At 41.4% G+C, this 26,202-nt stretch overlaps 1 protein-coding gene across 2 annotated transcripts in view; it reads left to right on the plus strand.

Annotated features, from left to right (window-relative positions):
* Window positions 1-25,623, plus strand: part of LOC148412958 (fibroblast growth factor receptor-like 1) — a 35,071-nt gene extending 9,448 nt beyond the window's left edge. The window contains exons 3-7 of one of the 2 annotated variants that reach the window (XM_088434049.1): window positions 12,078-12,350; window positions 18,943-19,029; window positions 19,128-19,412; window positions 21,259-21,615; window positions 22,592-25,623. In XM_088434049.1, the coding sequence (XP_088290175.1) occupies window positions 12,078-12,350; window positions 18,943-19,029; window positions 19,128-19,412; window positions 21,259-21,615; window positions 22,592-23,031 (1,442 nt within the window). In that variant the 3' untranslated portion in view covers window positions 23,032-25,623. The remainder of the gene's footprint in view (window positions 1-12,077; window positions 12,351-18,942; window positions 19,030-19,127; window positions 19,413-21,258; window positions 21,616-22,591) is intronic. The other variant, XM_088434050.1, reaches the window with a different exon arrangement.
* Window positions 25,624-26,202: the final 579 nt, after the last annotated feature.

The raw sequence follows: 26,202 nt of genomic DNA on the forward strand, positions 1-26,202 counted from the left end.
TATACTTGTCTTAGTCTGGATTTCTAAATTAAAATTCCAACCCAAAACCCGAATTATACATTGGAGCGAATTATATGTTTTTTTTCTTCTTTATCATGCATATTTTTGCCAGGATTTACTAATAATATAGAACTACTTATACATAGTATGTAAAATATGGCACCCCTTTACTAAGATATCACTAATGATAAACAAAAAGGGAATAAAAAAACACAACTACAAAATGAAAGAAACAACTTTAGGTGTTTGTGTTATGTTGAAAGTAATACCACGATACAATGTTGAGCTCCAATAATAAAACAATTCTCTGACATTCTCGCCCCTCTGTAACTATTACAAACCATAGACAATACAGGCCAAATATCTGGGCACACCTCATTTCATTGGCTAAAGTAATGATGGCTGCTCCTTTTTTTTTTTTTTTTTTTTTTAGTTAGCTGATTGGTTCGTGCCAATAAATGAATTTTAACATTTGCCCCATAACATGAATTTCAACAGTTTGTCTAATACGTAGGGTTTTTGGCTGTCTATTAACCTGACTTCACATTGCACATTGCATGTTACAGACAGATGAAGAATAAAGAGGGAGATCGCTAGAGATGATACATCTGTTCATCTGAGTGATAAGGTGAACCGCAAAACAAATTGTCACAGTGAAAGAGTGAGCAGCACATGCTAATGGCTGGCTCAACAACTCCGCGATGACAGATTGATTCCACACAATATTCCTGAATTGTGTGGAGGCCCCATTGCTGTCAGTGGGAGCTTTGCCGGTCCACCAGCAACTTCCCTACAGTCTGAATGCCGCAAAACATTCTCCTGGAAAGTCCTGGTGCTTCCCAGTATCATGGAGTATAGGTCCCAGTTTCTAAATTGGGGAACAAGTTGATACAGATCTCAAGAGCATGGAGCCATCACATCATTCCATTATCACACAAAGGAAGCCATCACAACACGATCTGTGGTGACAGTATGTCTGGCCATTGTTTGGCATCACACCGAACTGAGTTGAACATCTGCAGCTCATTGTGGTCTCCATACTGTACCCCCGACTGTGACAAGAGTGCTGATGAAAAGTCTGCTTTGCCTGTGGAATGTAGCAAAAGATCGGTGAAGAAGGGAGTGGCAGGATGCACCTCGCTGTTGATGGGCCTCTTAAAATGAGGAGCCTACTGTAGTACATGTTGTAGCTTGGCAGAAACCAATTGCAAAAATGTTCAGATATACCTAACATCATTTCAAAAGAAAAATGATACGTGTTTCTCTTTTTGTTTCATTTAGTTACCTACTATTTTGGAGCCTTGAAAAGCAATTTTTTTTTTTTTTTAAATCATGTTGCAAAGATCTGTCACAGATCAGAGGTCCCGGGTTCAATTCCAGCTGGGATAGGCTCCAGCGCACTAGGGACACTAGCAAGGATAAGTGGCTATAGAAAATGGATGGATGGATGTTGCATTTGTCAAAACAGTAGGATTCCATAACATTGCATGCTCTTTTAGACGTTTTCTAACTAAATGTAATCTGGCTTGCCTATTCTTGAATGTTACCATTTTTTTGTACATTGTTGTAAATTTTGTGTGTTTATTTTACTTTCTGTCGTTATGAGTGTAAAAATAAGAGCGTCTACTGTAGACTAGACATAAACCGATATGTTCATTTCAGGCCCAGTAACTTAAGTTTGGACCTAATATTTATTTTCACTGAAAGGCAAAATAATGTAGACCAAATTAAAAAAAACAAACAAACACAAACTACAGCACATTGTCCACAATACCTTAAAGTATAATAAACAACTTGCCTGTTTAAAAAAAAAGTAGATAACATACAACTTAAATTGTAAAATTCGAATAAAAGTTTGAGGAAGCTTCCAGGATCATCAGAATATTAAATGAAAACTCAATCAAATACATATAGTAAATCAACACGGCCAGCTGAGCTTTCAATACAAAAACGGAGCCAAGTAAAAGCACTCACCTGGCTTGTAGAATGGTTGAGGGGGAACTTGGGATAACTGGTATGTGCAGCATTTACTTCCTTTTTTAACAACTGTTGAACGTTCCTGTGCAAAGATAGCGATAGTGCAGCATTGACAGCACAGTATTTAGCACAGTATCGGTCACTTGATTGCTATGTTTAAACTTTTTTTTTTTCTGTCAGACGGGTATTGCCGCAAAGCGAGGGACACGCAACGTAAAAAAAGAAGGACAAAAGTGCTTTAGGAGAAAACATTGGCTCTGCTATATCCCAGAAAAGTGAAGCTGGGTTCTTTTTTCCGGATCCGTTGTAAAGTCCACAACAAGCTTGCGCGAATATGTGAACAAGCTAATTGCCGTTAATTGTAATTAATACCCGGTGAGTGTAGCGATGCAATTTTTTGCATTCAGTATGAATGTAGCAATACGCACACACACTGACCGTCAAGTTTGAATTTTGTAATTGTTGTTGATGCCGTAAAGGGAGAAAAATTGTGTAAAGACGGGACGAAAAAATGTAGTATTCCACTTCATAAAGTAAAAAAAAACAAACCAAAAACATAAGCCAGGGATGCCGTTACCCGGGGGTCCACTGTACCCCTGGTCCCAACAGCTGCATCAGCTCCCTGAGTCAGTTAAGCATTAAATATTATTAATGTCATTCGAGCAGGACAATGCTACAAACATGTTTGTAATCACAAAATGCCCCACTCCAAGTGGTCCATCCATCACCAAATACAGAGCCAGACGGTCATAAACAGGTGCTTGTCAGAACCCTGTTCTGAGCTACAGGAAGAAAGAGGTCTGTTGGAGAGGGTCATGTGGCTGAGCCCAGGCCCGGGATCTGGGTGTGAGATTGTTGAGATTCCTGGTTACCGCCGCCTTGGCCTGCCTAATCCTCTTTCACTCCCCCATGCGGCCCTCCTCTCCCTATGAGCAATGTTAAAGCAGACCTCTCTGCCATCTTAGCTCCTGTGCCTCCCGCCTCCCTAGAACAACCCTTCTTTGGCTTCAAGTTCGTGCCCCCCCACCCCCCAAGCTCACCGCCGGGACCACTCGTCCTGTCCTTCAGTCTGTTTGTCACTCTATCTGGCCTTTCTCTCATTCCCAGACTGCCCCCGCCCCTCCCCGGCCGTGCCTCTTCCCAGATAAGTGGCCCAAAGCACACACTCAGTCCTGATGTGCACGCCAGTCCTCAGCCTAATGGAGTGAGATAAAGCCAGCAGAGTGGGGCACCGTGGCCCCTTTGTGACAGCGCAGTCTGGCCAAAAGCAGTCCTACTTTTTCAAATGGAAAAACTACAATAATTTTTAGAAGTAGTTAGCCTCTCTTTTTTCTGCTAACAATGGGCATCATGATGGCAATTTGGACAATTTGTTTGCTTGCTATTTCCATTTGTCATCAATATGTGACTATTAGCAGATGAGATACTGTAGTAGCAAATGCATTTTAAATGTGATTTGCATTGCATGACAATCCATACCCTTACCCTCTAAAACAGCTTTTGATTGGCATGAAATATAAAAATATATGACTCATATTGTCATGATCTTTTCATTTGAATCTTATGCAGTTTATTAGTAATTGAATCACAAGTAAATTTAGTGGGATTTGAGTGGGGCTGTCACGCAAATGTTTCTAAAATCAATGAATAATCTTCTAAGGTGGAATTTGCATTACAGTGGTGTAACCACTCATTATTTATCTTCTATGCATATGAATTTTTAGACCTCCAACAAAATTTGCTTATGCCAACTGACAGTAGCACGCTAGCATTACCATTTAATGGCAACAAACGCAAATTTAATTGACTCTTCGCCATTTAATTGACACATAAATAATGTTATATTTATATTACCTCTGTAATAGTGTCCTTAAAGCCATCTACAGACGATGATTCGAAAATATCCCATGAGTAAAGGCAAGAGTGGAGATGCCTGTGAGCTTCCCGCTTCTTTTCTGTTGTCTTTATCTTCTTCTTCTTGACAAGCAGACTGGGAACGTTTTGTGCTTGACGGCACCCTACTGGTTAAAAGTTAAACAACTAAACCAGAGCCACTTAAAATGTTTGTAGTGATGGGTTTTACTGTATTTTCAGGTAATACAGTCCTAGTGCATTTTGGGAATTTCTTTCCTTTCTTTTGGGAAGATCCAATACCTTTCATGAAAGCCTACTAACTACTAAGTCTGTGTTTTTTTTGTTTGTTTGTGTTTTTGCACACAATTAGCATCAGCCACTTGGCCTGCAAGACAAGCAGTGGAGCTATATATCAAGAGTAGATCGTCTTTGAATGTGTGTCAACTCAGTTATGCCTTTGGCTCTACGCAAAAGTTGAACATTGCATTGTTTTTGTCACTTTTTTTTTAAATTGTAAATGGTCTCAAACCTGTCATATCCTATGTTTTTTGGTGGGCAGTTTTTCGCTTTTGCTGCCATTGTAATAACGATTTGTGCAAAAAACTGTGGCTCAAACAAACCGGCGAAGCTTCGAGGCAGGTCTATGTAGTCCACCTATTTTACAGTCAACTTACTTACTTGGTCAATTTTAAATGTAAAAATTGGGGAACATTTCTAAAATTGTTCGTTTGGTGTCGCAAAGTCATTAGACATTAGAAAAGGTGTGTCTAAACCAATCCATTTCAACATAAACATCAATAAAGAAGGAAAAAAAATGCAGTAAACATAAGATGAAAGAACCTCTTTAATTCAGGTCTAGGAATTTCCAAAAAGAACTCTACAGACTACTTCCCAGACAGCACAACTGCTTAAGGAACCGGCATTAAAAGAGGCCTTTCATATAATCAAAGTGCTCCTCTGAGGAAGCGCAGCCTTGACTTATGATCATTTGGAATGCTCGACGATGTTTTCAAGATGCTCCTTTCGCCTACGAATACTGTCTGTTGAAAGTGTCTTCATGATGTAAACAGAGGTGGTATTTATTGAAACACCGCGGGGTCGCCTTTACGTTTCTATCTCATTGATTTATTGTGGGTGGAGTGTGGATTTGTGCCATGCCGTAACTTCAGACGACAGTAGTTCTCGCTGCCTTTGCAAAAACACACACACACATGCTGGGGTCTGCCGACTGAGGCAGCCCGAGCCGGCAGACGGCCGTCAAGTTTAATGAAATATAGCAGCTTAGAGTTCAAAGGCGCCACAGTAGGCCCAGTTATGGGCAGGCCGCGTGATGGAGATGTTTCTAGAAGCTTTATGACACCAGAGTCATTTCTTCTTCTTTTTTTTTTCTTTTGATGGAGTCTGCAGGGGCTGCCTGTTGTTGTGGAGAAAGGTTGACTGAGAACAAGGGGGCGATGTTATTCCAGTGGTTCTGCTTTAATCAAGGAAGCGTCTCTTTACCTCTTTGTCTGTGTTTCGGCCTCTCCTGCTGTTACTCAAGTCACCCAATCGCTCTGCTGCCACCATTCCCACCACGGATGCTGTTGCTATTCAGCCCACATCAAGATGGAGCTGAAGAAAGAGCCATTGTCCTGAGTGGTCTTACTCCGCTCTTATCTATTGATTAGAAAGCAAAGTGAGGGGGAATAACGGGTATTGATTTTCTCACTGGGATGCTTGGTCCTTGGTCCTTAAAAGAAAAAGCGGCATTCTTAGCCCCTCCCAGTTGTCTTGCTGCTGTCATAAGAGCCCCCAGTGCCACTTTGCTCCCCGCCGTAGCCGCCCATATTTCTCCCACTTGCATCTTTAATGCAGATTTGTATCTATGCTTGTGAAATGTATAGCCAGCTCCTTACAAAAACGTGTGGCCTTTCGCACACTCCCCAGGCTGCAACCTTCTCCTCACCTTTTTTGCCTTCACCCAGGCTCTCCGTTCTCATGTGAAGTCACTGACTTCACCAGATTTAGTTTCTAGCTCAAGTTTCTCTTCCTAAACTTTTTGTTCCATGTTCATTTTGTTGATATGCATTATACAGTTGAGCCTGAGGTTCTAAGGGAAGCAAATAAGAATAGAGCCCTGCAAGGGCAGACTCCATTAGGCTGTGCTCCTCTGTGATGTCTGTCTGCATTTGTACGGTCTGTTGGCTACTGAGTAGGTGAAGGAAGCGCTCTCTACTTCTTATCTGTCTTTGCTTTGTATCCTTAAAGTAAAAGCAGTGGTACCTTCCTTGATTTGGTTTCGTTCAAGTTACAAACCATTGTTTTTATTTGTTTTTTCATTTCTTTTCTAGGAGCTACAGTTATTCCAAAACTCAAGTCTAGATACTCTTACGCAATCAAGCCGGCCATGTTCACTCTTTTGGCTACGTTCCTTAAAAGGACACAGTGCTACTTTTGGTGTGGCTTGTCCTAACATAGTTATTACATTCCAATAAACCAGTATTTCTTTACATTGTATTTTGTTATGTTTCATTACCTTTTTTATTATAATTAGAGGTAGATGATTCATCAATCAACAATTGATCGATAATCAAAGTCATTCATAATTATGTTTGATAATTGTCTAGAGACTTGAGTCTTTGAGTGAGAAAATTGTCCAAATCGTCAGAATTTCAGCCTCATGACAGGAAAGATTTATTTTCGTCTTCAGCGAAAGAAAATAAGTTATCATTGTTATCATTCAACACTAGATTCGTGATTCTGGTTTATTTTCAGTTTGTTATTTTTGCTAAGCATACATTATAAGGGAAATTAATTTTTTCCAGGCTCAAACTGTTGCTATAACGACAATGAATAATTGTGTAGGCTGTGTTTTGTGTTGTATTTTAATATTGACTGTTTGTGATACATACAGTACATTTTCTATCTACTGAGTCAATAGGACCTGTGCGATTTTTCTACCTTTCATTTTATTTTCAGATCTAGTGTTTCTCAATTTTGGGGCGACTTGAGTGGTATCTTTTTGTTTGGACTTCATATAGCACAGTACTTGAGAAACCTTTGACATTGGGGGCTTCACCGTAATCCATTTAGGGACGCGCTCACACATACTGGAGCAGCATTTATCATCGTATGAATCACCGCGGTTTGGCTTTGTGCAAAAAGAGTTTGAATGCACAACACATTCTTGTACTTGGCTGCAGATTAAGGAGCAAATCCTGTTTTACGAGATGATGTTTACAGATGTTGTTTAAGTAACCACCTCCTGGATGGGGCAAGCGGTGTTGCAAGTCATATCCAGTTGTTGAAGTTCCAGGTGTTCGTTATTAAAGTGATTGTCAGCGGCCAAGCCCACCCTTTATTGACCTGTTTGCACTGATTAGAATAACAATGTGTGTGTGTGTGTGTGTGTGTGTGTGTGTATGTGTGTGTGTGTGTGTTGGGGTGGACGGCATCTGCATGTTATTACGGATCCACAGGTGTTCATAAATAAGAATGTTACTCAACTCTCTATAATCTTGACATTTTCGCCTTTAATTTTCATTTCCCAACACTTTTGCCTTGACACATTCCCAGGCCTCTTATCTCTGCTTGTCATGAGCACTCTATAACTCTATATTTAGTATGTCACAAGAATGCCACTTATTGAATGTGGCCCTTTCTCTTAAAATAATCCCTCACCAAACTGAGCAAAGACAAACACAGCTAATTATGTGAGTCGCCAGGCCTCCTCCTCCTCCTCTTCCTGTACTATGAAAGATTCCATTCACACATGAAGCCCGGCTATAATAAGGCGCTCCGTACCAGCGCCGCAATACGGGGAAGCCCATATGGTCGCGTGTATCGTTTTCCGTATAGCGAGCGGTGAGTAATTCTAACAATTTCAGCAAGCAGCCGGTTTTGACATGAAGCTGGCACCCCGTCATTCATCACGACCTCAGCGCGTAGTTCGGCCATATGCTCAGACACATCCTCGTGACACAGGAGGCTAGTGCGGCTCATTTTCCCGCAAAATGCGGCGTTTACATTTTCCATTTGTCTTTCGATCACACAGATAAAAAAGTTATTCCATTCTGCACAGAGAGCCTCTGTGGTTTCAACACTTTCAACTTCAAGGTTAAAAGAACCTGTCCTTGAGAGGGAGGAGGCGGAGGAGAGACCCCACTGAAGAAAGGATAGCGGTCATGCACACAAGCGCAAATACTTATTACGTGATGTTAGACTACGTCCTTGATTTCAGCACCTCTCTTCGCCTTGTTTTTTAGAAGGGAGTTCAAACGATTTTTTTTAAAGAGAAGAGATTGAGGGAGGAAATAATTTGGTGCACATTCCAAACTCTTGGAGCAGCAGCCAAAACCTTCTCGTGCATTAGCCTCATTTATAAACGTCTGGAGCCGGAGGGGTCCCAAATAACATTCCATATCATTTACCATATCTTCACCACAGTAAGGATGACAGTGATGAAAGACAGTAAATGAAAGTGGAAACACATGTTTAAGGAATATTACAGTGTGCTACAGTAGTCATAGTGTATCATTGAGGATTAGATGCCAGATTTATGTTGGGTGATTACAGTTTTGCATTGGTTAAACTCACTGATTTGAGTATATAGTTAATTGAAACCTCCAAGGTTGCACACAGTCCATGCTGGGAATCTGGTTGACCCGCAATTTTCTGGATTTCAAAGAAGTGTATATCCCATAAGAAATCATCCATCCAACCATTTACTATACTGTACTACTTATCCTCACGCGCGGGCGTGTTGGAGCCTAGCTGTGATTTGGTGAGTGGCAGACGACATCCTGGGCTGGTTGCCAAGCCAGTCGCAGGCCACATATTGACAAACACATTTTTCACACGCATGGAGGACTTAGAGTGTTCAATGAGCCTTAACGTGGATGTTTCTGGATCGTGGGAGAAGCCTTATTTCTAGGAATGTCCAGATCTCGATCGAATGGTCGGAAATCGGGCCTAAGCACATCATCATCTGTTGATCGGAATCAGGGAAAACAAATAAGGGTGAGGAAAATTTCATTTTATTATTTTCGTTTTCATTTTTAAGTGCTAGAAACCTACAAAAATAATTGTTATACAGAAAAAAATTCTGTATAGGTATGTGTATTATACGCAACATAACAACATACTCAACATAACTGGAATAAACCATGGCCGGTCGGATAACTTTTAAATGTTTTAGGCTAAACCGCTTTACTAGCCATATTAAAAGTGTTGGACATTTTTTGTAAACAAAGAAAAATGTTAAAATTTTAAAAAGACAATTTGCACACTATTTTTAAATTTATTTTTTGCCCTTAAAGTGACAGTGTGTAAGATTTAGAGCGTTTTTCATTCAAAAGGAATTCATTATATGATTGTAAATTTCAAAAAACTTGCAAATGAATGTGACCAAATGAATGACCAACAGTATGTTTTAAATATAATTGTACGTCTAGTTATCATTAAATTATATTACATGGTGGGTAGCACCTCTCCGGAGGCGGCCATGTTTGATATTGCTATGGACAATGGTAAATGCAACACCTGCAGCACCTCCTGCTGTCCGTAATGTAAAACGGTCTAAATCTTACACACTGTCCCTTTAATATATTGCCAAGGTATTGAATCGTAACTCTTTATCAACAGATCCTCAAAATCAGGGGCTCTCGGACTCAGGTGCAAATATATGTGATTGGGACATTCCTATATCTTTTCTTTTGGTACACTTGTTGAGGCTGATCCTATTTTTTGGTATGTGTTGAAAAAAAAAAGCCACAAAACACCAAAGAAAATGAAAATGTTTACTGTTGTGGTCACTGAGCTCCAGTGAGTTGTTCTCAAGTCTTTGTTTCTATTTGCTTAACTTTTAAGGCTTACAATTTTAGACATATATCAAGTTTTCCAACTTTGGGAAAGGAATGTGCTCTGATAAGACTTGGGGCAATGATCAGTCACTATTTATTGGTGCATATGTTTTTTGCTTTTTCACACTCTACTACCTATATTGAAAGTAACACAGACACTAGTTTAGTGCTGGATTGAAAACAGTGAGGCCCGTTTGCTGATTTCTGGAAACATTTGAATGTAGTTGTCATGCAGACAGCTGACACATTCTTCACACTAGTTGGGTCAAAAACGCAACACTATGCAAAAAAAGCCTGATCAACTGCTTTGGTGAATTTGGCCTTACGCATTGGGCTGTTTCACACATAACAATGCAAAAAAAAACCTGGGTTGTTTTAGTCAATATCCATACTGGTGGATCAAATTGTTCTAAATCGTGGATCAGTCCATTTTTGGGCCAGGTTGGGTTGGTTCTGTTGCAAATAATTTTAGCGCAGACTCACAATTACACATATGGATAACTGAACTTTTAAATAACATACGCTTAAAAAAAATGGTTTCTAAACTACCCCAATTGTGGGTCAAACAAGGACCAATTGCCGTTTGGTCAATTTTACGCCATAAACGTTCAACAACTCTTAATTAGTTTTGTATAGTGTTCATACAGGTTAAGATTTCGTCTAACCAAGTACATGAAAAAGTCTAAAATAAAATAAATAAATACATAAAATCCTTATTTTATGGCAATTAGACTTCACGCGGCCAAAACAAAGGCCTCTCCCTGCGGTCCTCATTGCTGACCCAACTTTTTGTATCGTTCATTCCACCCAAAAGAGTTGTTTTGAATGAGTAACCCAGAAAAGAACCTCGGTAGTTCAACTGTTAAATTGACCCAAGTGGGGTCGGTCCCTTTACAGGACGAACTCATAACCCGAGCAAGATCGGGTCACCAACACCGTAGCCCAATTGTGGTCTTCGGGAAAACACAGCAGTATGTCTTTTCTGCTGTGGTAGAAGTGGGGTGAGGTACGGGCCAGCTGACAGCAGCCAAAAAGCCTGTGGTTGTGTTCTCTTCACAGACGTAAACCATGACACTTCCAATTTCCTGTATGCCAGCGTAATAAAATGCATGGCTGCAAATGAACATGCTTTTCAACTTAGTGTATATACAGTGAAGTATTTGAGTTACTCATATAAAAAAAAATCCCAGCTTTTCGTTCAACTCGGCTGCCCAGATGTTGTACGCGCACCTCCGATCCATCTGTAGGCAATGTGGCGGATGAAACAACCAGATGGAGTTACCTGGCTCACCTCCCCCTTTTTTTGTAGCCCCATCAATAAAGTTCTTGTTTACCATTATGTGTGAAATGCACCAGAGGAATGTGACGGTGTGTGTTTGTTTGAGCGTGTGCGTGTATGCATTGGGAGAAGCTATGTGTACTTACCCTCCCCATTGTTTTTACTGCAACCAGAGCGGGCCATTTGTTCAGAGGCCCAGACGAGCGATAGGGTTTGGTTGCATTTGATTGGCTGTCTGAGGTGCTCGGCGTTTCAGGGTTTTGTTTAGCTTTCAGGGGGCGGGGCCGGGGATTGGGGCTCGCTCGGTGCCCGGTGTTGCGCGAGCAGTGGTGCGGGCCTCCTAACACCATCACAGGGTGTTTCAGCCCGCTTCACTACACCAGATCTAAGAGAGCAGACCCCAGCCAATTAAGAGCCGCCGCTGTCCGCCGAAGTGCGACCCGCCCCACGCACCCCTCTGTCCCCCCCCCCAACAGCTTTGATCTCTTGCACGCTACACAAAAAGTCGAGTCAGAACACTTTGCCCTCTCTCTGCTGGCTGTGGACGACAGGCCCTGTCCAATTATTACAATCTGGTTTCAGCATTTCTGGGTAATCAGACAAGAAAATGACAAATTACCTCGTTCTCATTCCATCTGCCCCTGACCAAGATGTTATTTTTTTCCATTTGTTCAACTCGTGCTTCAACAAAGAACTCTTTTACTCTAAAGCTGCAAAACGGATTTTTTTACCCCTGCAATTAATCAACTCAATGATTTTCCAAAGGGAAAGTGACAATTATGCAATAAAAGTTACAATACCATGAAATTTATAAGTAGTGTTTTCCATTTTAAGTATTATTGTTGTGCATGAAATCAGAAATACTACAGTGTGATCGTGGTTTTTACAATCCTGGGAGAATATTTGAAATACTCACTTTTTGGGGCCGCTAGGGCAATCTCATTATTTAATATATTGCTGTTTTATTAAATTCATTTACCGCAAGTCCTTTTATCAGTTACGTTTTTCCAGAGGTGTAAGCACGGTTGTTGTCCTTTTTTGAAATCGCATTCATTTTGTAGAGTAAACATTCAAGTTTTGCTTTCTGGCAGTTGATGCTTATGGTTTGTATATGTGTACATTCTCAGGACCTCCGCGTGTGTCCGAGAAAGTTGTTCACAGACAGACAGTTCGTCTTGGGGCTGCCATCAAGCTACCTTGCCCGGTGGAAGCAGACCCTCCACCGCTCATCATGTGGACCAAAGATGGGCGCAACATCCACAGTGGCTGGATCCGCTTCCGCATCCTCCGCATAGGACTGAAGATCAAGGAGGTGGAGGCGGACGACACGGGCACATACATTTGTAAAGCCACTAATGGCTTTGGGAGCGTCAATGTCAACTACACCCTCATCGTCATTGGTAAGTACAGTGCAACTGTCCATACATCCAACTTTTACTCATCAAATTTCTATTCATCAATTTACTTGCACGTATGAAAAATTAAAAATCTTCAAATAAAACAACATGCATTTTGTTGGAATGAAAGCACAAGGAAAACAAACAAACCCAATCAATATTTGAACCTGAACTACAGAACTATATGACAGATTTGTAAGCCACTCATACATTGTGCTACCCACAACTTAAATCCACATTACTACTATGCCCTATAATTCTTTGAGTAAATTCTGCTAACCACTTTTATTATGACAAAGCCAGCGTATTGTTTACATTGTGTGAATTCTTTTTCCATCACAATTACAGACTTAAAACAATATAGGAATGTCCCAGTTGTTGCCGCATAGAAGAGAAAACATTCAAATCTTGCTTCCTACTTATGTATGTGCGCGGTAGGGGAGGATGACAAAAAAAGAAACCAGCACCATCATTACTATCTGAACTGCACTACAGACTTGAGGCTGTGAGCAATCTAAAACAGCACTGAGGCATGTCAGTATATCCACAGTAATAAAGTTGGTAACCAGTCAAAGCCACTACTACTCCACTGCATGACCCTGACACAAGCTTCACTCCATGTCATAAAACTGCCATCAATCTTTACAAAAGATGATGTGAACGTCTTATCTCTTGTCAAATCCAACTGCTGCAAATATTTGAACCATCGGCTTCAATATTTTGCATTTTAAGAGGAGAATGAAACCTGGAGATTGTGACAGTTTCAGACCTCCAAACAATTAGTTGATTTTTAGAAGGAATGCATTAATTTGAACATCAATTAGTTGTCGATCTTTCAGTAAATTGTTACACCTTATATGTACGTATGTGTTATTGCTGTAGTCCTAATGCTTCGAATATGAGTTTGCCTACCATACTACTGCTAGCAGCTTACTGTGTATATACTGTACTTCTCCAAACATGTTTGGGCTAGACCTCTTTTTGGACTAAGTGCTGCAGAAAATCTTCAAAATAAAGCAAGACAGCCAGAGTTATCGTTAATCCTTTGATGCTCCCTTACGGTGGTCGGTGGAAGTCTCTTGAGCCCTCGCATACTATGCTGACATCTTGCAAATAGGAGGTACATTATGAACATTGTACATTTATCTTTTAAAAATATTATTATTGTTCATTTTAACACACTGTGGATGACTTGTCAATCGACAACCCCCCGCCCAGGCCCCCAGAGGTGAAGGTCGACAGCAAATGGATTTAGAGGTTTAGTGGCCAATCCTTTCCTTGGTTGAGCGTGTTAGAGCTGCTACCTCTCAGTGCCCAAAGTCAACAGCAGCACGGGATATTGTTTCATACTACTTCATCCTTGATGAATCAAATGGATCTAGAGCTCTTCCTCCTTCCTCTTTGCCAGTAGGATGGCCCTGGTAACAAACGCAGTCAGTGTAAACGGGCAGCATGAATGAGGCATCAAGGATGAAATGCAGACGGCAACAGCTTTTGTGTCTGTTTGTGTGTGTGTGTGCATTTCCTTTTTGTTGAAGTTTGTGTTGAGCATGATGAATGAGCGGAGCGGAGCGTGAAGGCTGTGTTTAGTCTAATTACTGTAAGATGCCTAATTAGGGCCCGAGAATGCGCAGTGACATTCGAAAACCTTAGAAAAACCATAATCGGGCAGTTGGGAAACGAGTCCGAAAAAGGTGCTTTACTTTACTGTAATAACGTGAGCTTGTGTGTTGGGAACTGAGTGGACGGACGCACGTTTATTTCCAGTCTCCCTCGAGAGTTCAAAGGAGGGGTGTCTGCTGATTGTGCGAAAATGAAAGGTTGCAGTGGAGGCATAGAGCCAGCTTTAATGTCAAGGTTCATTGTGCGCTTGTGCTACGCCGCGTTTCATCAAAGTCAGCTCTGTTTACCTCATCACATAAAGGCCATGTACAGTCTTTACAAACACTTTTAAGTAGAACTATTCTGACTTGATTACACGACACTAGCAGCAGCATGTCATTTTAGGCCCGCTTGAAGGTTCTTTTGATTAGCCCGCTACACTAAAGAGGGTAAATAGAGGTTTTCGATTTAGGTGGCTATGTGCATGAATGAATTTCTAGGTACTAGGGCTAGGTGATAGGGCCAAAAAATAAACTCTCAGATTTTTTCAATTATTCTAGACGATTATATCAATTTTAATGGAAATCAACCCCAGCAAACATTTAGTTAAAGGTGTGACTTTTCTTTTGTTAAATCCTGTTGAAAATATTCCGACAAAAATAATGAATACTTGATTAAAATCAGTTTTAAAATAAACTTAACATGGATGTTGTCCAAAAAAATAGCTGTTAATAGTTTGCACAGAACTTGCTCAAAGAGATAGTCCATTTAATTTGAAAGTTTCAGGCACTGTTTATAAAAAAAAAATTGGGCCTTTCAATCAGTCAGAATCAATCAGAATGCCTATAATTCTTTAACACGCATTAAAAAATGTCAATTTATTTAAAAAAAATTCCTACAGAAATGGGAATGAAAACCAAATAGTACTTTTGCCTTCATAACATATTTTTGTCCAAATTATGAATAAAAAGAATAACTTTAGAATACCGCTAGAAACTGAAATAAAACAGAATAGTGCATAACAGAATTGTGCATACTTTGTTCAAACGCTTCACAACGCAACACTTAAGAGGACTTTCCTCGCAATATTACTTCAACTCCAAATTGTATGACTTTAGCCGCATTCAATATTGGAGGTTGCCCAAACATTGGCCAACATGTCACTTTGTTATTGTCACAAGATCACTAGGAAAACAACCAAGAGAATAAAATCTGAACAAAAAAAATTGAAGATGGTTGAGAGCACACTCAGGTGATCCTGCGGCAGAAACCATGCAAAAGTACAGACGATACATAGGATGATCAATATGGAGAGGAGATGTGAGTGGTGGGGTGGGAGACGAGGAGGTGGGTCCTTCCCCATCTGCTGCGGACAGCCTATCCTCCCTAAAGCTATCTGAAGAATCTGGTCAGTCGGTGCAACATGGCGCCTCCTCAATCCCTCCAGCTGGCTGTTTAGGCCTGTTTAGGGTGGTCTCCTGACAACTGGCCCATCACTTCCAAGCTCCCCCTCCAGGATCCAGCCATGCCTCCAGCAACCGCCGGGAAGACGCATAAACATCGGACCTTTGTGTTTGTGTGGATTTATTGAGCAATAAACTGGAGAATAATTGAGAGCTGATTCAATTTCTATTTTCTGTTCCACTCTGGTGTTGATTTTACGGTAAACAGTGTGTCCCGTGTGTCCCTGATCACCTGTGGAAGTGGAGTGTGATGAACTTTCCCCTTGCATGATATTGTCACCGTCAACATCTGGAGCTCATTCTGGCCCCAAATCATCCGGGCTTTTTCCTGTGATTCAGCTGGCACAGGAGGCCAGGGACCTGTTTCCTGTAGCTGCGTTTGTGAATGAAGTGGGAGCGGATGGCGTCACCCCCCCAAACACTGTAACAAGAGCATGCGAGGATTCAGGGCGGATTGCATTTTAAGTCTTTTTTTCCTGCGTGTACTCCTGTTCTTGATTCATGATTCTTGGAATTTAAGATGCCATCTAACTCTTATAGTATAAACCTGCTCCATAAATTAAATTTGCAGCTTGCATTCACTTTGCAGCTTGCATTTAATTTGCAATAAACACGTTATTGCTATTTATTCAGAGGAATATTTGCTGAAATAACCATGAATGGGCAACCGTATTGTGTTGCCCAACCTCACCTCTGTCCACAGCCGACAACGGGAAAAGAGAATGGCGGCAAGGTTAGCAATAAACCGTGCATGAAGGGCACCATTGTTTCCCAAATTTTGCCGAAACTTTGAAAGGAAATGGAGTTCGGGCGGCGGGGGGAGTCAAAAGAAACCCCGGCAATGAGGGACCACGTTCTGTTTGGATTGGGAGGTTCAGGAACCGGGAGGAATGTGGAGTGCCTAAGTGAGCAACAGAGGGAGATTTCTTCCAGCGCAGAATGTTTTTAAAGGAATGGGTTATTATAGTTGGCCAGTTGAGGGCCCTTCAAATAGCCGTGACATCATGGCGAGGCCTGGTGCTGCAGGGGACAAACAAAGGAGGGTTTGTACCTAGAACCCTCCGGAGCTTTCAGGGTTTCAAGGGGTGGAGAGACGAGGGGGGTTAGAAGTCACATCTGCTCATTTTACCTGACCCAATGGAACCTTGCAAGGTACCGGAGCACGCCATACTGTATCGAAATAACTTCAGCATACTGTATGGAGAAGCAATGTCCCAGAGGTTTGTAAAGCGTTGAACTGTGCTGGTGCACAGTTCATATGCAGTGCACTGAGAAATATGGTGGAGTCTTGTTTACGTTCTGAGGCTGCTTTGCGACATCCGGCATAGGGTGTCTTAAATCTATAAAACTTCAGGACAATCAATATTAAAAAATAAAAAAGACTCATAAAGTCCTTTAAGACCAAAACATCAGATTATTGCAAAGTGGCCTTTGAACAAGCCAGTTTTAAATCTTATTCAACAACTGTGGTAGGAGCCGAAATTTAGAGTCTGGAAAAGCATTCAAATCTGATACAGCTAAATTGTTTGTCTCATGAGGAAGCAAAAGACTTAACTGCCGCTCAGATTTCATTGAGCGTAAAGGTGCAACAATTAATCCAGTAATTGACAACTAATCGATTACCAAATGTATTGCTAATTATTTTTGTTACTCGATTAATAATAGCACTTGAATTGCATTAAAATGGCGTTGATTTAAAATAAATCATTGTAAATATCCTGGTTTAATTTTCATACATTATCCATGCACTCAAACATCGATACACCAGTGATAGCAAACTACGCTATGTAGCCACAGCTGCCCTGGGGCAGGCTGACGGAAGTGTTTCTGCCATTTCTTGCGCCTACAACCGACCACTGGAGGCAAGGTGGATGAAATGGCTTGCCCAAGGACATAACGATAAACGACTCGGACAAGGCGGGATTCGAACAGCCAACCCCTCGGTTGCTAGACAACCTGCTCCACTGCCTAAACGTATCACAAAACTTTTGTCTCTGCAGTCCTAATAATTATCTACTCAGATGGAGTTTGTTGGTGACGCACTCCCTTTAATTCATCACTGCCTAATTTAAAAGGTCGATACACATCACAAACGGTCGATTGGGTTTCAGTCATTATACTTTCCATAAGCCGTGTCTTAACTGCGCGGCATGATGTCAGCCAGTGACATAAACGCCACAGCTGTCTCTCTTGGAATTGAGCTCTTGAAAAATGGATCATATTACTTCCAAATGCTGCACAGTCTGACCCGAGCATGCTCCCTGCTAGATGTATAAATGCTGAATATACAGAGTTGAAGTCTAGAAGATTCCCAGTTGATACTTTCGGAGCGTCATTTCGATGTTGAATGTGGCACTTTATTTTCACTGTACTACGCTTTCCTTTGTTGGCTTATTTAACAGGCAGATGGCGGAGGCTGCAATGTGAGGTGCCAACATGCTCCTTGGTGCAACTTAGAGGTCTTGTTCAAGGTCACTGAGGGCCTCATTTTCCATCGCCAAATATCTCTTAAATAGCGCAGTGAAGTGCCAGAAAAATGTGCCACTAATGACAATGAGCATCTGTGATAAATTTAACCAAATAATGGCAGGCAACGTTTTGCAAAGGAGACAATATAATTTAGTAATACGTTCTTTCAACTTCCAGTTCATTTGCTCTTAATTTGAAAACGTACTGTTCCCATCACTGCATTAAAAAGCATTAAATTGAATTTGCTGATACCTGCAAAAACCTTTTTGAAATCTCATGAATCTCATGAAGTACCTTAACGCCCCTGCAGGAGTACTACTTTACCCCCGTTTGTGAACCGCTGATCGAGGACAGTGGTTCTCAAACGAGGGTACTTGTGAGATTCTGTAGGTATCAACAAATATAATGTATTTCTTTTGAAGACATCTATTTCCTGGCGCTTACTTTGCCCTAATGTTTGAGGGAATAGTTTGTGTTTGGGGAGAGGCTGAAAATAAGTACCTAGGATTGAATGTCTGGACTTTGTAAAGACATATAAATACGTATGTCTTTGGGATTGAATAGGTTAATGTTGTGGCAGGAAAGTACAGTTTCCTTTTCAAGTTAATAGTAGATTAATTGGCACATGATGCATCTTATTCCGAGATTGTTTTATGGCGTCTCTTCATTATATGGCTTTATTTTGTTAAGATTCATAAGATATACAGATGCACATTGTAATTAGTGACACAATTCTCTGGTGAGCCAGAAATGAACCAAATAATATTACTTGACCCATATTCAGAGGTTTCTCAATAAAATATGCCGTTAATAAATCAGTTTTGTATGGCCCAGTACTCTCCACTGTGTTTTAAGGCTTTTTTTTGTTTGTTTTTTTGTCAACCAAAAATACTTTGTGGTGGTTCAAGAGCCTTGCCCTGAACGATTCGTTGCATATGCAGTGACGTTTTTCTCATTTGTGGGGGTTAGGGATTAGGGACCAAGCCTCAATGACAATGCTAAAAATTTGCTAGTAATTGTCTAAAATTAACCAGATTTTTCATCCCCTGTTGTTTCCCCAGATGACTCGGGTTCTGATAGGACCAGACCTAATGTGTTGGATGGCGCACATTCCGATCACGGTTCTGATGGCTTGGCAGAAAAGCTCGGTAAGTTTAACGTGAGTCAGTGGTACCGTGACTGTAATAATAGGATAAGTCATGATTTATTAGGGAACTGAAAAATGTCTTTTTTTTGTGGTCATTAGTGCGCCCCCGCTTTACCCAGCCCGCTAAGATGAGGAAGAGGGTGATAGCCCGACCCGTGGGCAGCTCGTTGCGCCTCAAGTGTACTGCCAGCGGGACGCCTCGGCCGGACATCGTATGGCTGAAGGACGACCAGCCGCTGACCGCTCAAGAGGTCGGCGAAGGACGCCAGAACAAGTGGACCCTGACCCTGAAGAACCTGATGCCTGTGCACAGCGGCAGATACACCTGCAGGGTGTCCAATCGGGCAGGAGAAATCAACGCTACGTATAAAGTCGAAGTCATACGTGAGTATCGCATGAAAACTAACACTGGTAAAAAAATGTAAACTAATTTGGCAATTATGTCGGTGGATCGAAATACAGCACAGAAACAGAATATTTACTACTGGTTATTTTTGTTTGATGGCTTTTTTTGTTGATTATTGATTAACCAAGCCTTTTGAAATTTGACGTTTTTAGGGAGGCTCAGTGGAAGAGTGGTTAGCACGTCCCCCTCACAGTTTGATTCTAGGTCGCTCTGATCTTCCTTTGTGGAGTTTACGTGTTCTCCCCGTGCCCACTTGGGTTCTTTCCAGCCGGTTTCCTCGCACACTCCAAAAACAATCATGGCAGGTGTATTGGACACTCTAAACTGTCCTTAGGTGTGATTGTGTGCTTGAATGGTTGTTTGTCTCTGTATTCCCTGCAATTGGCTGGCAACCAGTTCAGGGTGTCCCCTGCCTACTGCCCGCAGACAGCTGGGATAGGCACCAGCAAGCCAGTGACCCTAGTTAGGAGAAGCAGCTCTAGAAAATGGATGCATGGATGAATTGATGGATGCTACAATTTTGAGAGAACCACAATATTAGTCCCCTCTCCACTCAATTGGAGCCTGAAAATGATCTTAATCATTTGAATCAGGTGTGTTTGACAGAGGAAGTTTGAAAACACACAGGATACCAGCCGTCGGGGAATGGCGTTTCACACCTGTGATCTAGTGGTTCTTAACCTTTTTTAAATGATGTGAAAGATTTTTTTTTTTTTTGAGCCAAGTACCTCCCAACTAGCCCTGAGCATTTTCGGCTCCAAATAATGATTAAATACATTTACAATAAAAAAACTCTAAGCGCATTTTATTAAGGAAGTCCAGAAGGTAAATCGTTTAAACCCGCTGGAGAGTATAAGTACAGTCAGAGTATATGCGTATTTGTATAAAACTTTCTCTTTTTAATCTACGTTCCCCCTAAAGTGTCTTTTTGCACCCTCATTTGAGAACCACTTCATTAATCGATCATTAAAATAATCGTTAGTTGCAATTCTGTGATCGTATCTTGAGTTGCTCTTAGGTGCACAGCCGAAGCTAAACAGTTCACACAAGTATAAAAAAAATCACGGATTAATGTGGGAAAATTATTACGGAACTTTGTGCTTGAGACTTTTGTTATTTTCATGCAAAATAAACAACCACATGAGGACATGTAGACAGAATAATTACAGCTCTGGAAAGCACCCATTAAGCACTTCAATATGAGTCTAGCTCGTTGAGAAGCTCCTATTTGTAGTATGAAATGAAAACGGATTCTTTGATCCACTTTTTTTTTTGGGTTGTTTGTCTGCCACCTGTAACGGACAGGTTGTATATTTTTTTGTGCACTATGGGTATAAACTGCGTAGATCACATGCTCATAATTGCTCTATAAGCAAGGTTTTTTTTTTTTTTTTTTTTACAGCGGAAGGACCGTAAGCTTTTAAACAATCTCCGATCTACTGTATCTACTGCCGACTTGCGATCACATTTTCACCGCATGCTGGATGAATGTGTGTAATCAGCTCTATGAGAAGCACATTGAGGAAGCAGGCAGGAGAGCGAGGACTTGTCCCGTGGCAGTGCCGCTTGCTCTGGGGAATTGGGGGTGGGGGGCGGGTACAAGAAACTGGATCTGGATCTGATTAAAGTCCAGATGCCTGCACTGTACAACCGGGAGCAGAGAAAGAGAGGAAACTAATCACACACTTACGGTGTTACATGTGCTTCTCCATCCTCTGCGTTTGTGTCAGAGTTGTAAGCTCGAGGGCAAACTTTGCGTGGACAGACTCGAACATCCGCAGAAGGGTGATTGCATAAAAAGCGCGTCTCCCTTTGTGGTGTCAGCAGAGAGGACCAACTCCACGCCAGTTCTGACGGGAACCCACCCTCTCAACACCACGGTGGACTACGGAGGCACCACGTCCTTCCAGTGCAAAGTGAGGAGCGACGTCAAGCCGGTTATCCAGTGGCTGAAACGAGTGGAGACTGATGAGGAGAGCCGCTACAACTCCACAATTGAATTTGGAGCAGACCACTTTGTGGTGCTGCCCACAGGGGAGGTGTGGTCGCGACCCGACGGCTCCTACCTCAACAAACTGCTCATTACCCGCGCCAAAGAGGAGGACGCCGGCATGTACGTCTGCTTAGGTGCCAACACCATGGGATACAGCATCCGCAGCGCCTTCCTCACTGTGCTGCCAGGTGAGGGCCCGGAAAGGCCGAACATTCTTCACATGTATATCAAAGTAAATGTGTTAAGCTACTTATTCGTTAAAAAAGATCATTTGGTTACCTTTTTTTGTCTCCTTAATACATAATCGGGACTCAGAGAGAATTTATTAAATAAAATTTTCCTAGCCCCGGTCTTTTTCACACGATTTCCATCAACTGAAATTTATGTGATCAGGATCTTAAAAAAAAAAAAAAAATTGTATGTTGAGCCAATCACGGATACAATCGTTGATGCTCTGCATGACAATAAAACATGCCGCAAATGCAGTTTGAAGGCCAACTTTAAAATAAATCTGTTTACCAAATAATTTATGGGCTTTCATTTTGAAATTGTTCTAGGCAGTTTGTTGCCGCGTAGTCTCTCTCCTGCAACTGTTGTTCCCGACTCCAGATACAAACAGCTGCACCTTGTTCTGAAATCATATTGAATCGCCAATATAAGTCGCTCACAAAAGACTTAATTACGCTGGCATTGTTATATGGCATCTGTTGCCAGTGTTTACCGATGATTCGGGCTCTATTGTTGCTAACCTCTTGCATATATTAGCCGCTAGCTAGCAGCACTCCACCGCTCCATATAGGCTGGCATTATGGACGAAATGACCGCACACTTTGATACTGACAGCCTCACACGGTTGCCATTCCTACCAATCACATTTTAACAAACGGTGCTGCCCAATGTAAAATAATCAATTTTCATTTACTTTAGCACACTGTATTTTTTTTCAGTAAAAGCATGACACACAGCATGAACATGTTCAATATAAAAGGTGTTTTAACTGAATTTGGCCAAGGAATAGCTGTGAAAATACAAGACAAATGACTAAAGGACAATGGCAAAATCTTTACCAAATGTGCGAGTGGATAAAAAAACTTCCCTTCTCTCCCCATAATTGATGTGAAAGTTTCCAGTGCGATAAAGTCTGACTCATGGTTTCTTTTATAGACTCCAAGGCTCCCATCATGCCCATCTTTCCGGCGGCCTCCAGCTCCCTGCCCTGGCCGGTCATCATCGGCATCCCTGCCGGAATCGTTTTCATCTTTGGCACCGTGCTGCTATGGTTCTGCCAGAGTAGAAAACAGTGCCCGCCTCCCGGCAGCCCCGCCGCCGCCGCCGCCGCCGCCGCCGTCCACCACCGGGCGCCGCCGTGTCGAGAGCGGGAGCGAGGTTGCGCAACGCTGTCGTCCGGCTCGTCGAGCCCGGACAAAGACTGCGTGAGCTCCCTGAACTACGAGGAGTACCTGGCGCAGCAGCAGCAGCTCCTCCTCAACCAGGGAGGCGCCGCCAAGATCTACCCCAAAATCTACACTGACATTCACACGCACACACACTCCCACGTGGACGGCAAAGTGCATCAGCATCAACACATTCATTTCCAGTGTTAGCGGATCATATAAGAAGTCAAAACTCTTCTCTCCTGCGGGATGTTGTCGGGGGAAAACAACCCCGCGATTGGCCAGTCATAAGACAACGTGACGACATCATAACATTTGGTGCTGTCATTTTTATTTTCTACGTTAGCGTGTCTCCAAGTTGTCGAACTCCCACGCCACGAAAGATCCGCCAGTCCTTGCCTGTGCACTTAAATTAAAAAGGACGAGGAGCTGTGTTTTGGTGCGAGTGCGAACGCAGCTGTCGCGGCCTGATGAAGAGGTCTCGTTCGCGAGGAAACGGCCGGAGCCCGCCTTTCACCTTCGGCTTCCTGTTTTGCTGTCGATATTCAAAATGGTACTGGAGGTTTGCCAAAGGGCTTGCTACGTTGTACTCAGGTAGTCCTTTTGTCAAATACGCTTTGGAATGCTGACCACTATTTTTTATACGTCACCCGGAACAGCCAAAAATGAGGTACGCCTGCACCATCTGATGAAATCCAATCCCAAATTTCTATCTTTGCATTGTTTATAATGCTCAGTTGAATGGCACTGTCAAAGAAGTTAACGTTTTATAGATTTGCTTGTAGTTCAAAGTGAAAGAACTCCAATGCGTTTGAATGTCAACTCCAATAATTTTAGGTCAACAAATGTCAAGCGTTAGTGAGTAAAATAAGTAAATAAATAAAATGTTCTCATCACGTGTGGCCCAAAATAATTCCAAATCTAGAAAAGCCTTCACAAAAGTCTTTAATATGAGGTGTGACTCAGATGCGTGTTGGTCTTACCTACTTTTTCTGCCAAATATTGAAGACACTCAGTTAAAACTTTAAAATTCACCTATATGCCCAATAGCAAATGTTTATCTAACGCTTTGTGAGTGTGTTACAACATTTAATAATGTCGCTAAAAATCCATATTTAAAAAATTGGTTATTTCCTGGGATTTTTATGTAACTGCTTCGCACTTTGAAAAGCTTTGTCATGCAGGACCAACACCTGTTAACTCATTCAATGCCGGGGACGTATTTTCATGTTCTTTACGAGTCCACGCGTTCAATCCCAGATACTAAAAAAAAAACAAAAACATGAGACTACGTCCCTGGTATCGAATGAGTACATGTTCATTCAAAGCCTAGCATTGTACTAAGTCAACATAGAAATCTATTTTATTCACCTTTAGAGTGAGGCAATATAATATTAGTCACTCTGTACTATATTCACTTTCCTAACACTTCTACAAATAAGATGTAAAACATTTGAAGACTAGTTATTTGTTATGCCCAGTTTTAGTTTACTGTGAAACTGACTTGAAATTTCAACATGGTATGACCACTAAGTTGTCACACTACCCGGAGTGTGAAATCCCTTGGCTAAAATACTGCGAGAATGATGTGGAAGAAATTAATGCCGAAATGGTCAAAATACTGCACAGGGGTGAAATGTTTAGCTCTATCTAATGGCAGCGTTACTTGTAAGCATTGCAACATTTGGGGCTTGATGGAAGACAACGTATGTTGCTAAAAGAACACACTCAATATATAGAAAAATGTACATTTGTAAGATAATAGATTGAGCAAATGATGAGTGTTTTATCCATTATTTATTTGTGTGGGTTTTTCTATTTTAGTCAGTTTATTTTAATAAAGCATTTGCTTAGATGAACTTGCACGTAGAACAGTGATGTCTGCATTTCTAAATCAGGCATATTTGGAAGTTATTACATGGCCTACCTTTGAATATTTTTGCGGTGGCCCATGACATTCTCAAACTTTTGATATCTACAGTTAAAATGATGACTAATTATTTAAGCGGGATGTTCACGCATCATCCTGTGTGTGCGCTTCTCAGCAATGTTGATAATAAACTTGTAAATTAACGTTTGTTGCGGCCCTCGTGAGTTTACCACAAGATGGAGGCTTGATATTTATTTTAAAAAAACTCAAAAAAAAAAAAGATTTGGGGGGAATCGTTAAATGAGGTAATATTGACTTTATAATCCATATATGAAAAGCCCTCTCACAAAAACATTTTTAATTTGAGGTGTGAATTGTAGTTTGTGGCAAACATGTTTTGATAGTGTCACTCAAAACTGAGCGTTAAATTTGCTAAAGAAAAAAAAAATCGACTTGTGTTTAATTTGATTATGCCTCGTGTACCTAATGAAGTGTCTGGCATGTGTACCAACATTGTCCAAGACTGCAAAGGATGAACGGAGTATGTTTCAGTGTTACTTGGTGAAAAAAAAAAAAGATATGTTTAATTTTCTATTCAAATTCCTTCAGTTACTGCATGTGTAGAGTTCTCAACCAATGACAGTTTGTGAAGTTCCGTTCGATTCTAATCAAACTCAGTCATGAATACTTAATTTATTTTGATTTTTTTTGTACGTATCAAAAGAAGTTTATTTTTGTGAGTAAGGCATTTTGCATTTCTTTCATGTAATTATACCTTGCGTTGTTGTGTTTTAGTATATATGAAGTACAGTTTATTCACATGTAGTTCATTTAGCTCACTGTGCAAGCAAATGGTTCTATTTTTGACAATCCCAAATGTTCTTTTGAAATCATCTCATTTGGTGGTTTGATTAAATGAATGAAACATTGCATTTCGTGTGTGTGCGTGCGTGTGTTTTGATGGGCGTCGCGGAGGCCAACCGGCAGCACACAGACACTCAGGTCCCAGGGATAATGGACTTTTCTTCTACTATCTCTCCTTTTTGATGTAGATGAGTGATGGGTCGGGTTTAGACAGCACAAGACTAGACGACCAGCGGCCTTTCCCCATTTATGCAATTCTAAAGTTCCCTTTGGAGCTAGGATTTCCTTTCAGCGTTTTGGAAGTGCTTTGTCCCGTTGTGGGAGTGAAGTGAGCGGACTGTGCGATGACTCCGGGAAAAAGGGCCGTATTGTGGACCGTGAAGACGGGTTTGCCTCCCTCCCTGCAGGTGTGTTCAAATATGGTTTTAAAATGGACTTGTTAAAGGGAAGTCATGCCAAAATATTTCTTTACATTAATGTGCTATGCATCCCTAATTGACTGAATATGGCATTTAATTAAAATTGTGTTTGTGGTTCGGTCAAGTAACATACGCAAGCTGAGCCTTCATTGGTTGTTATCTAAACCTTGAGCAGCTGTGAGGCCGTTTTGTATTGATAGCAAGTCACAAAATGGCGACACCTTGAGA

This window comes from Hippichthys cyanospilos, chromosome 14, assembly GCF_059441005.1.
Source record: "Hippichthys cyanospilos isolate Australia breed blue-spotted pipefish chromosome 14, RoL_Hcya_1.0, whole genome shotgun sequence".
Lineage (NCBI taxonomy): Eukaryota > Metazoa > Chordata > Actinopteri > Syngnathiformes > Syngnathidae > Hippichthys > Hippichthys cyanospilos.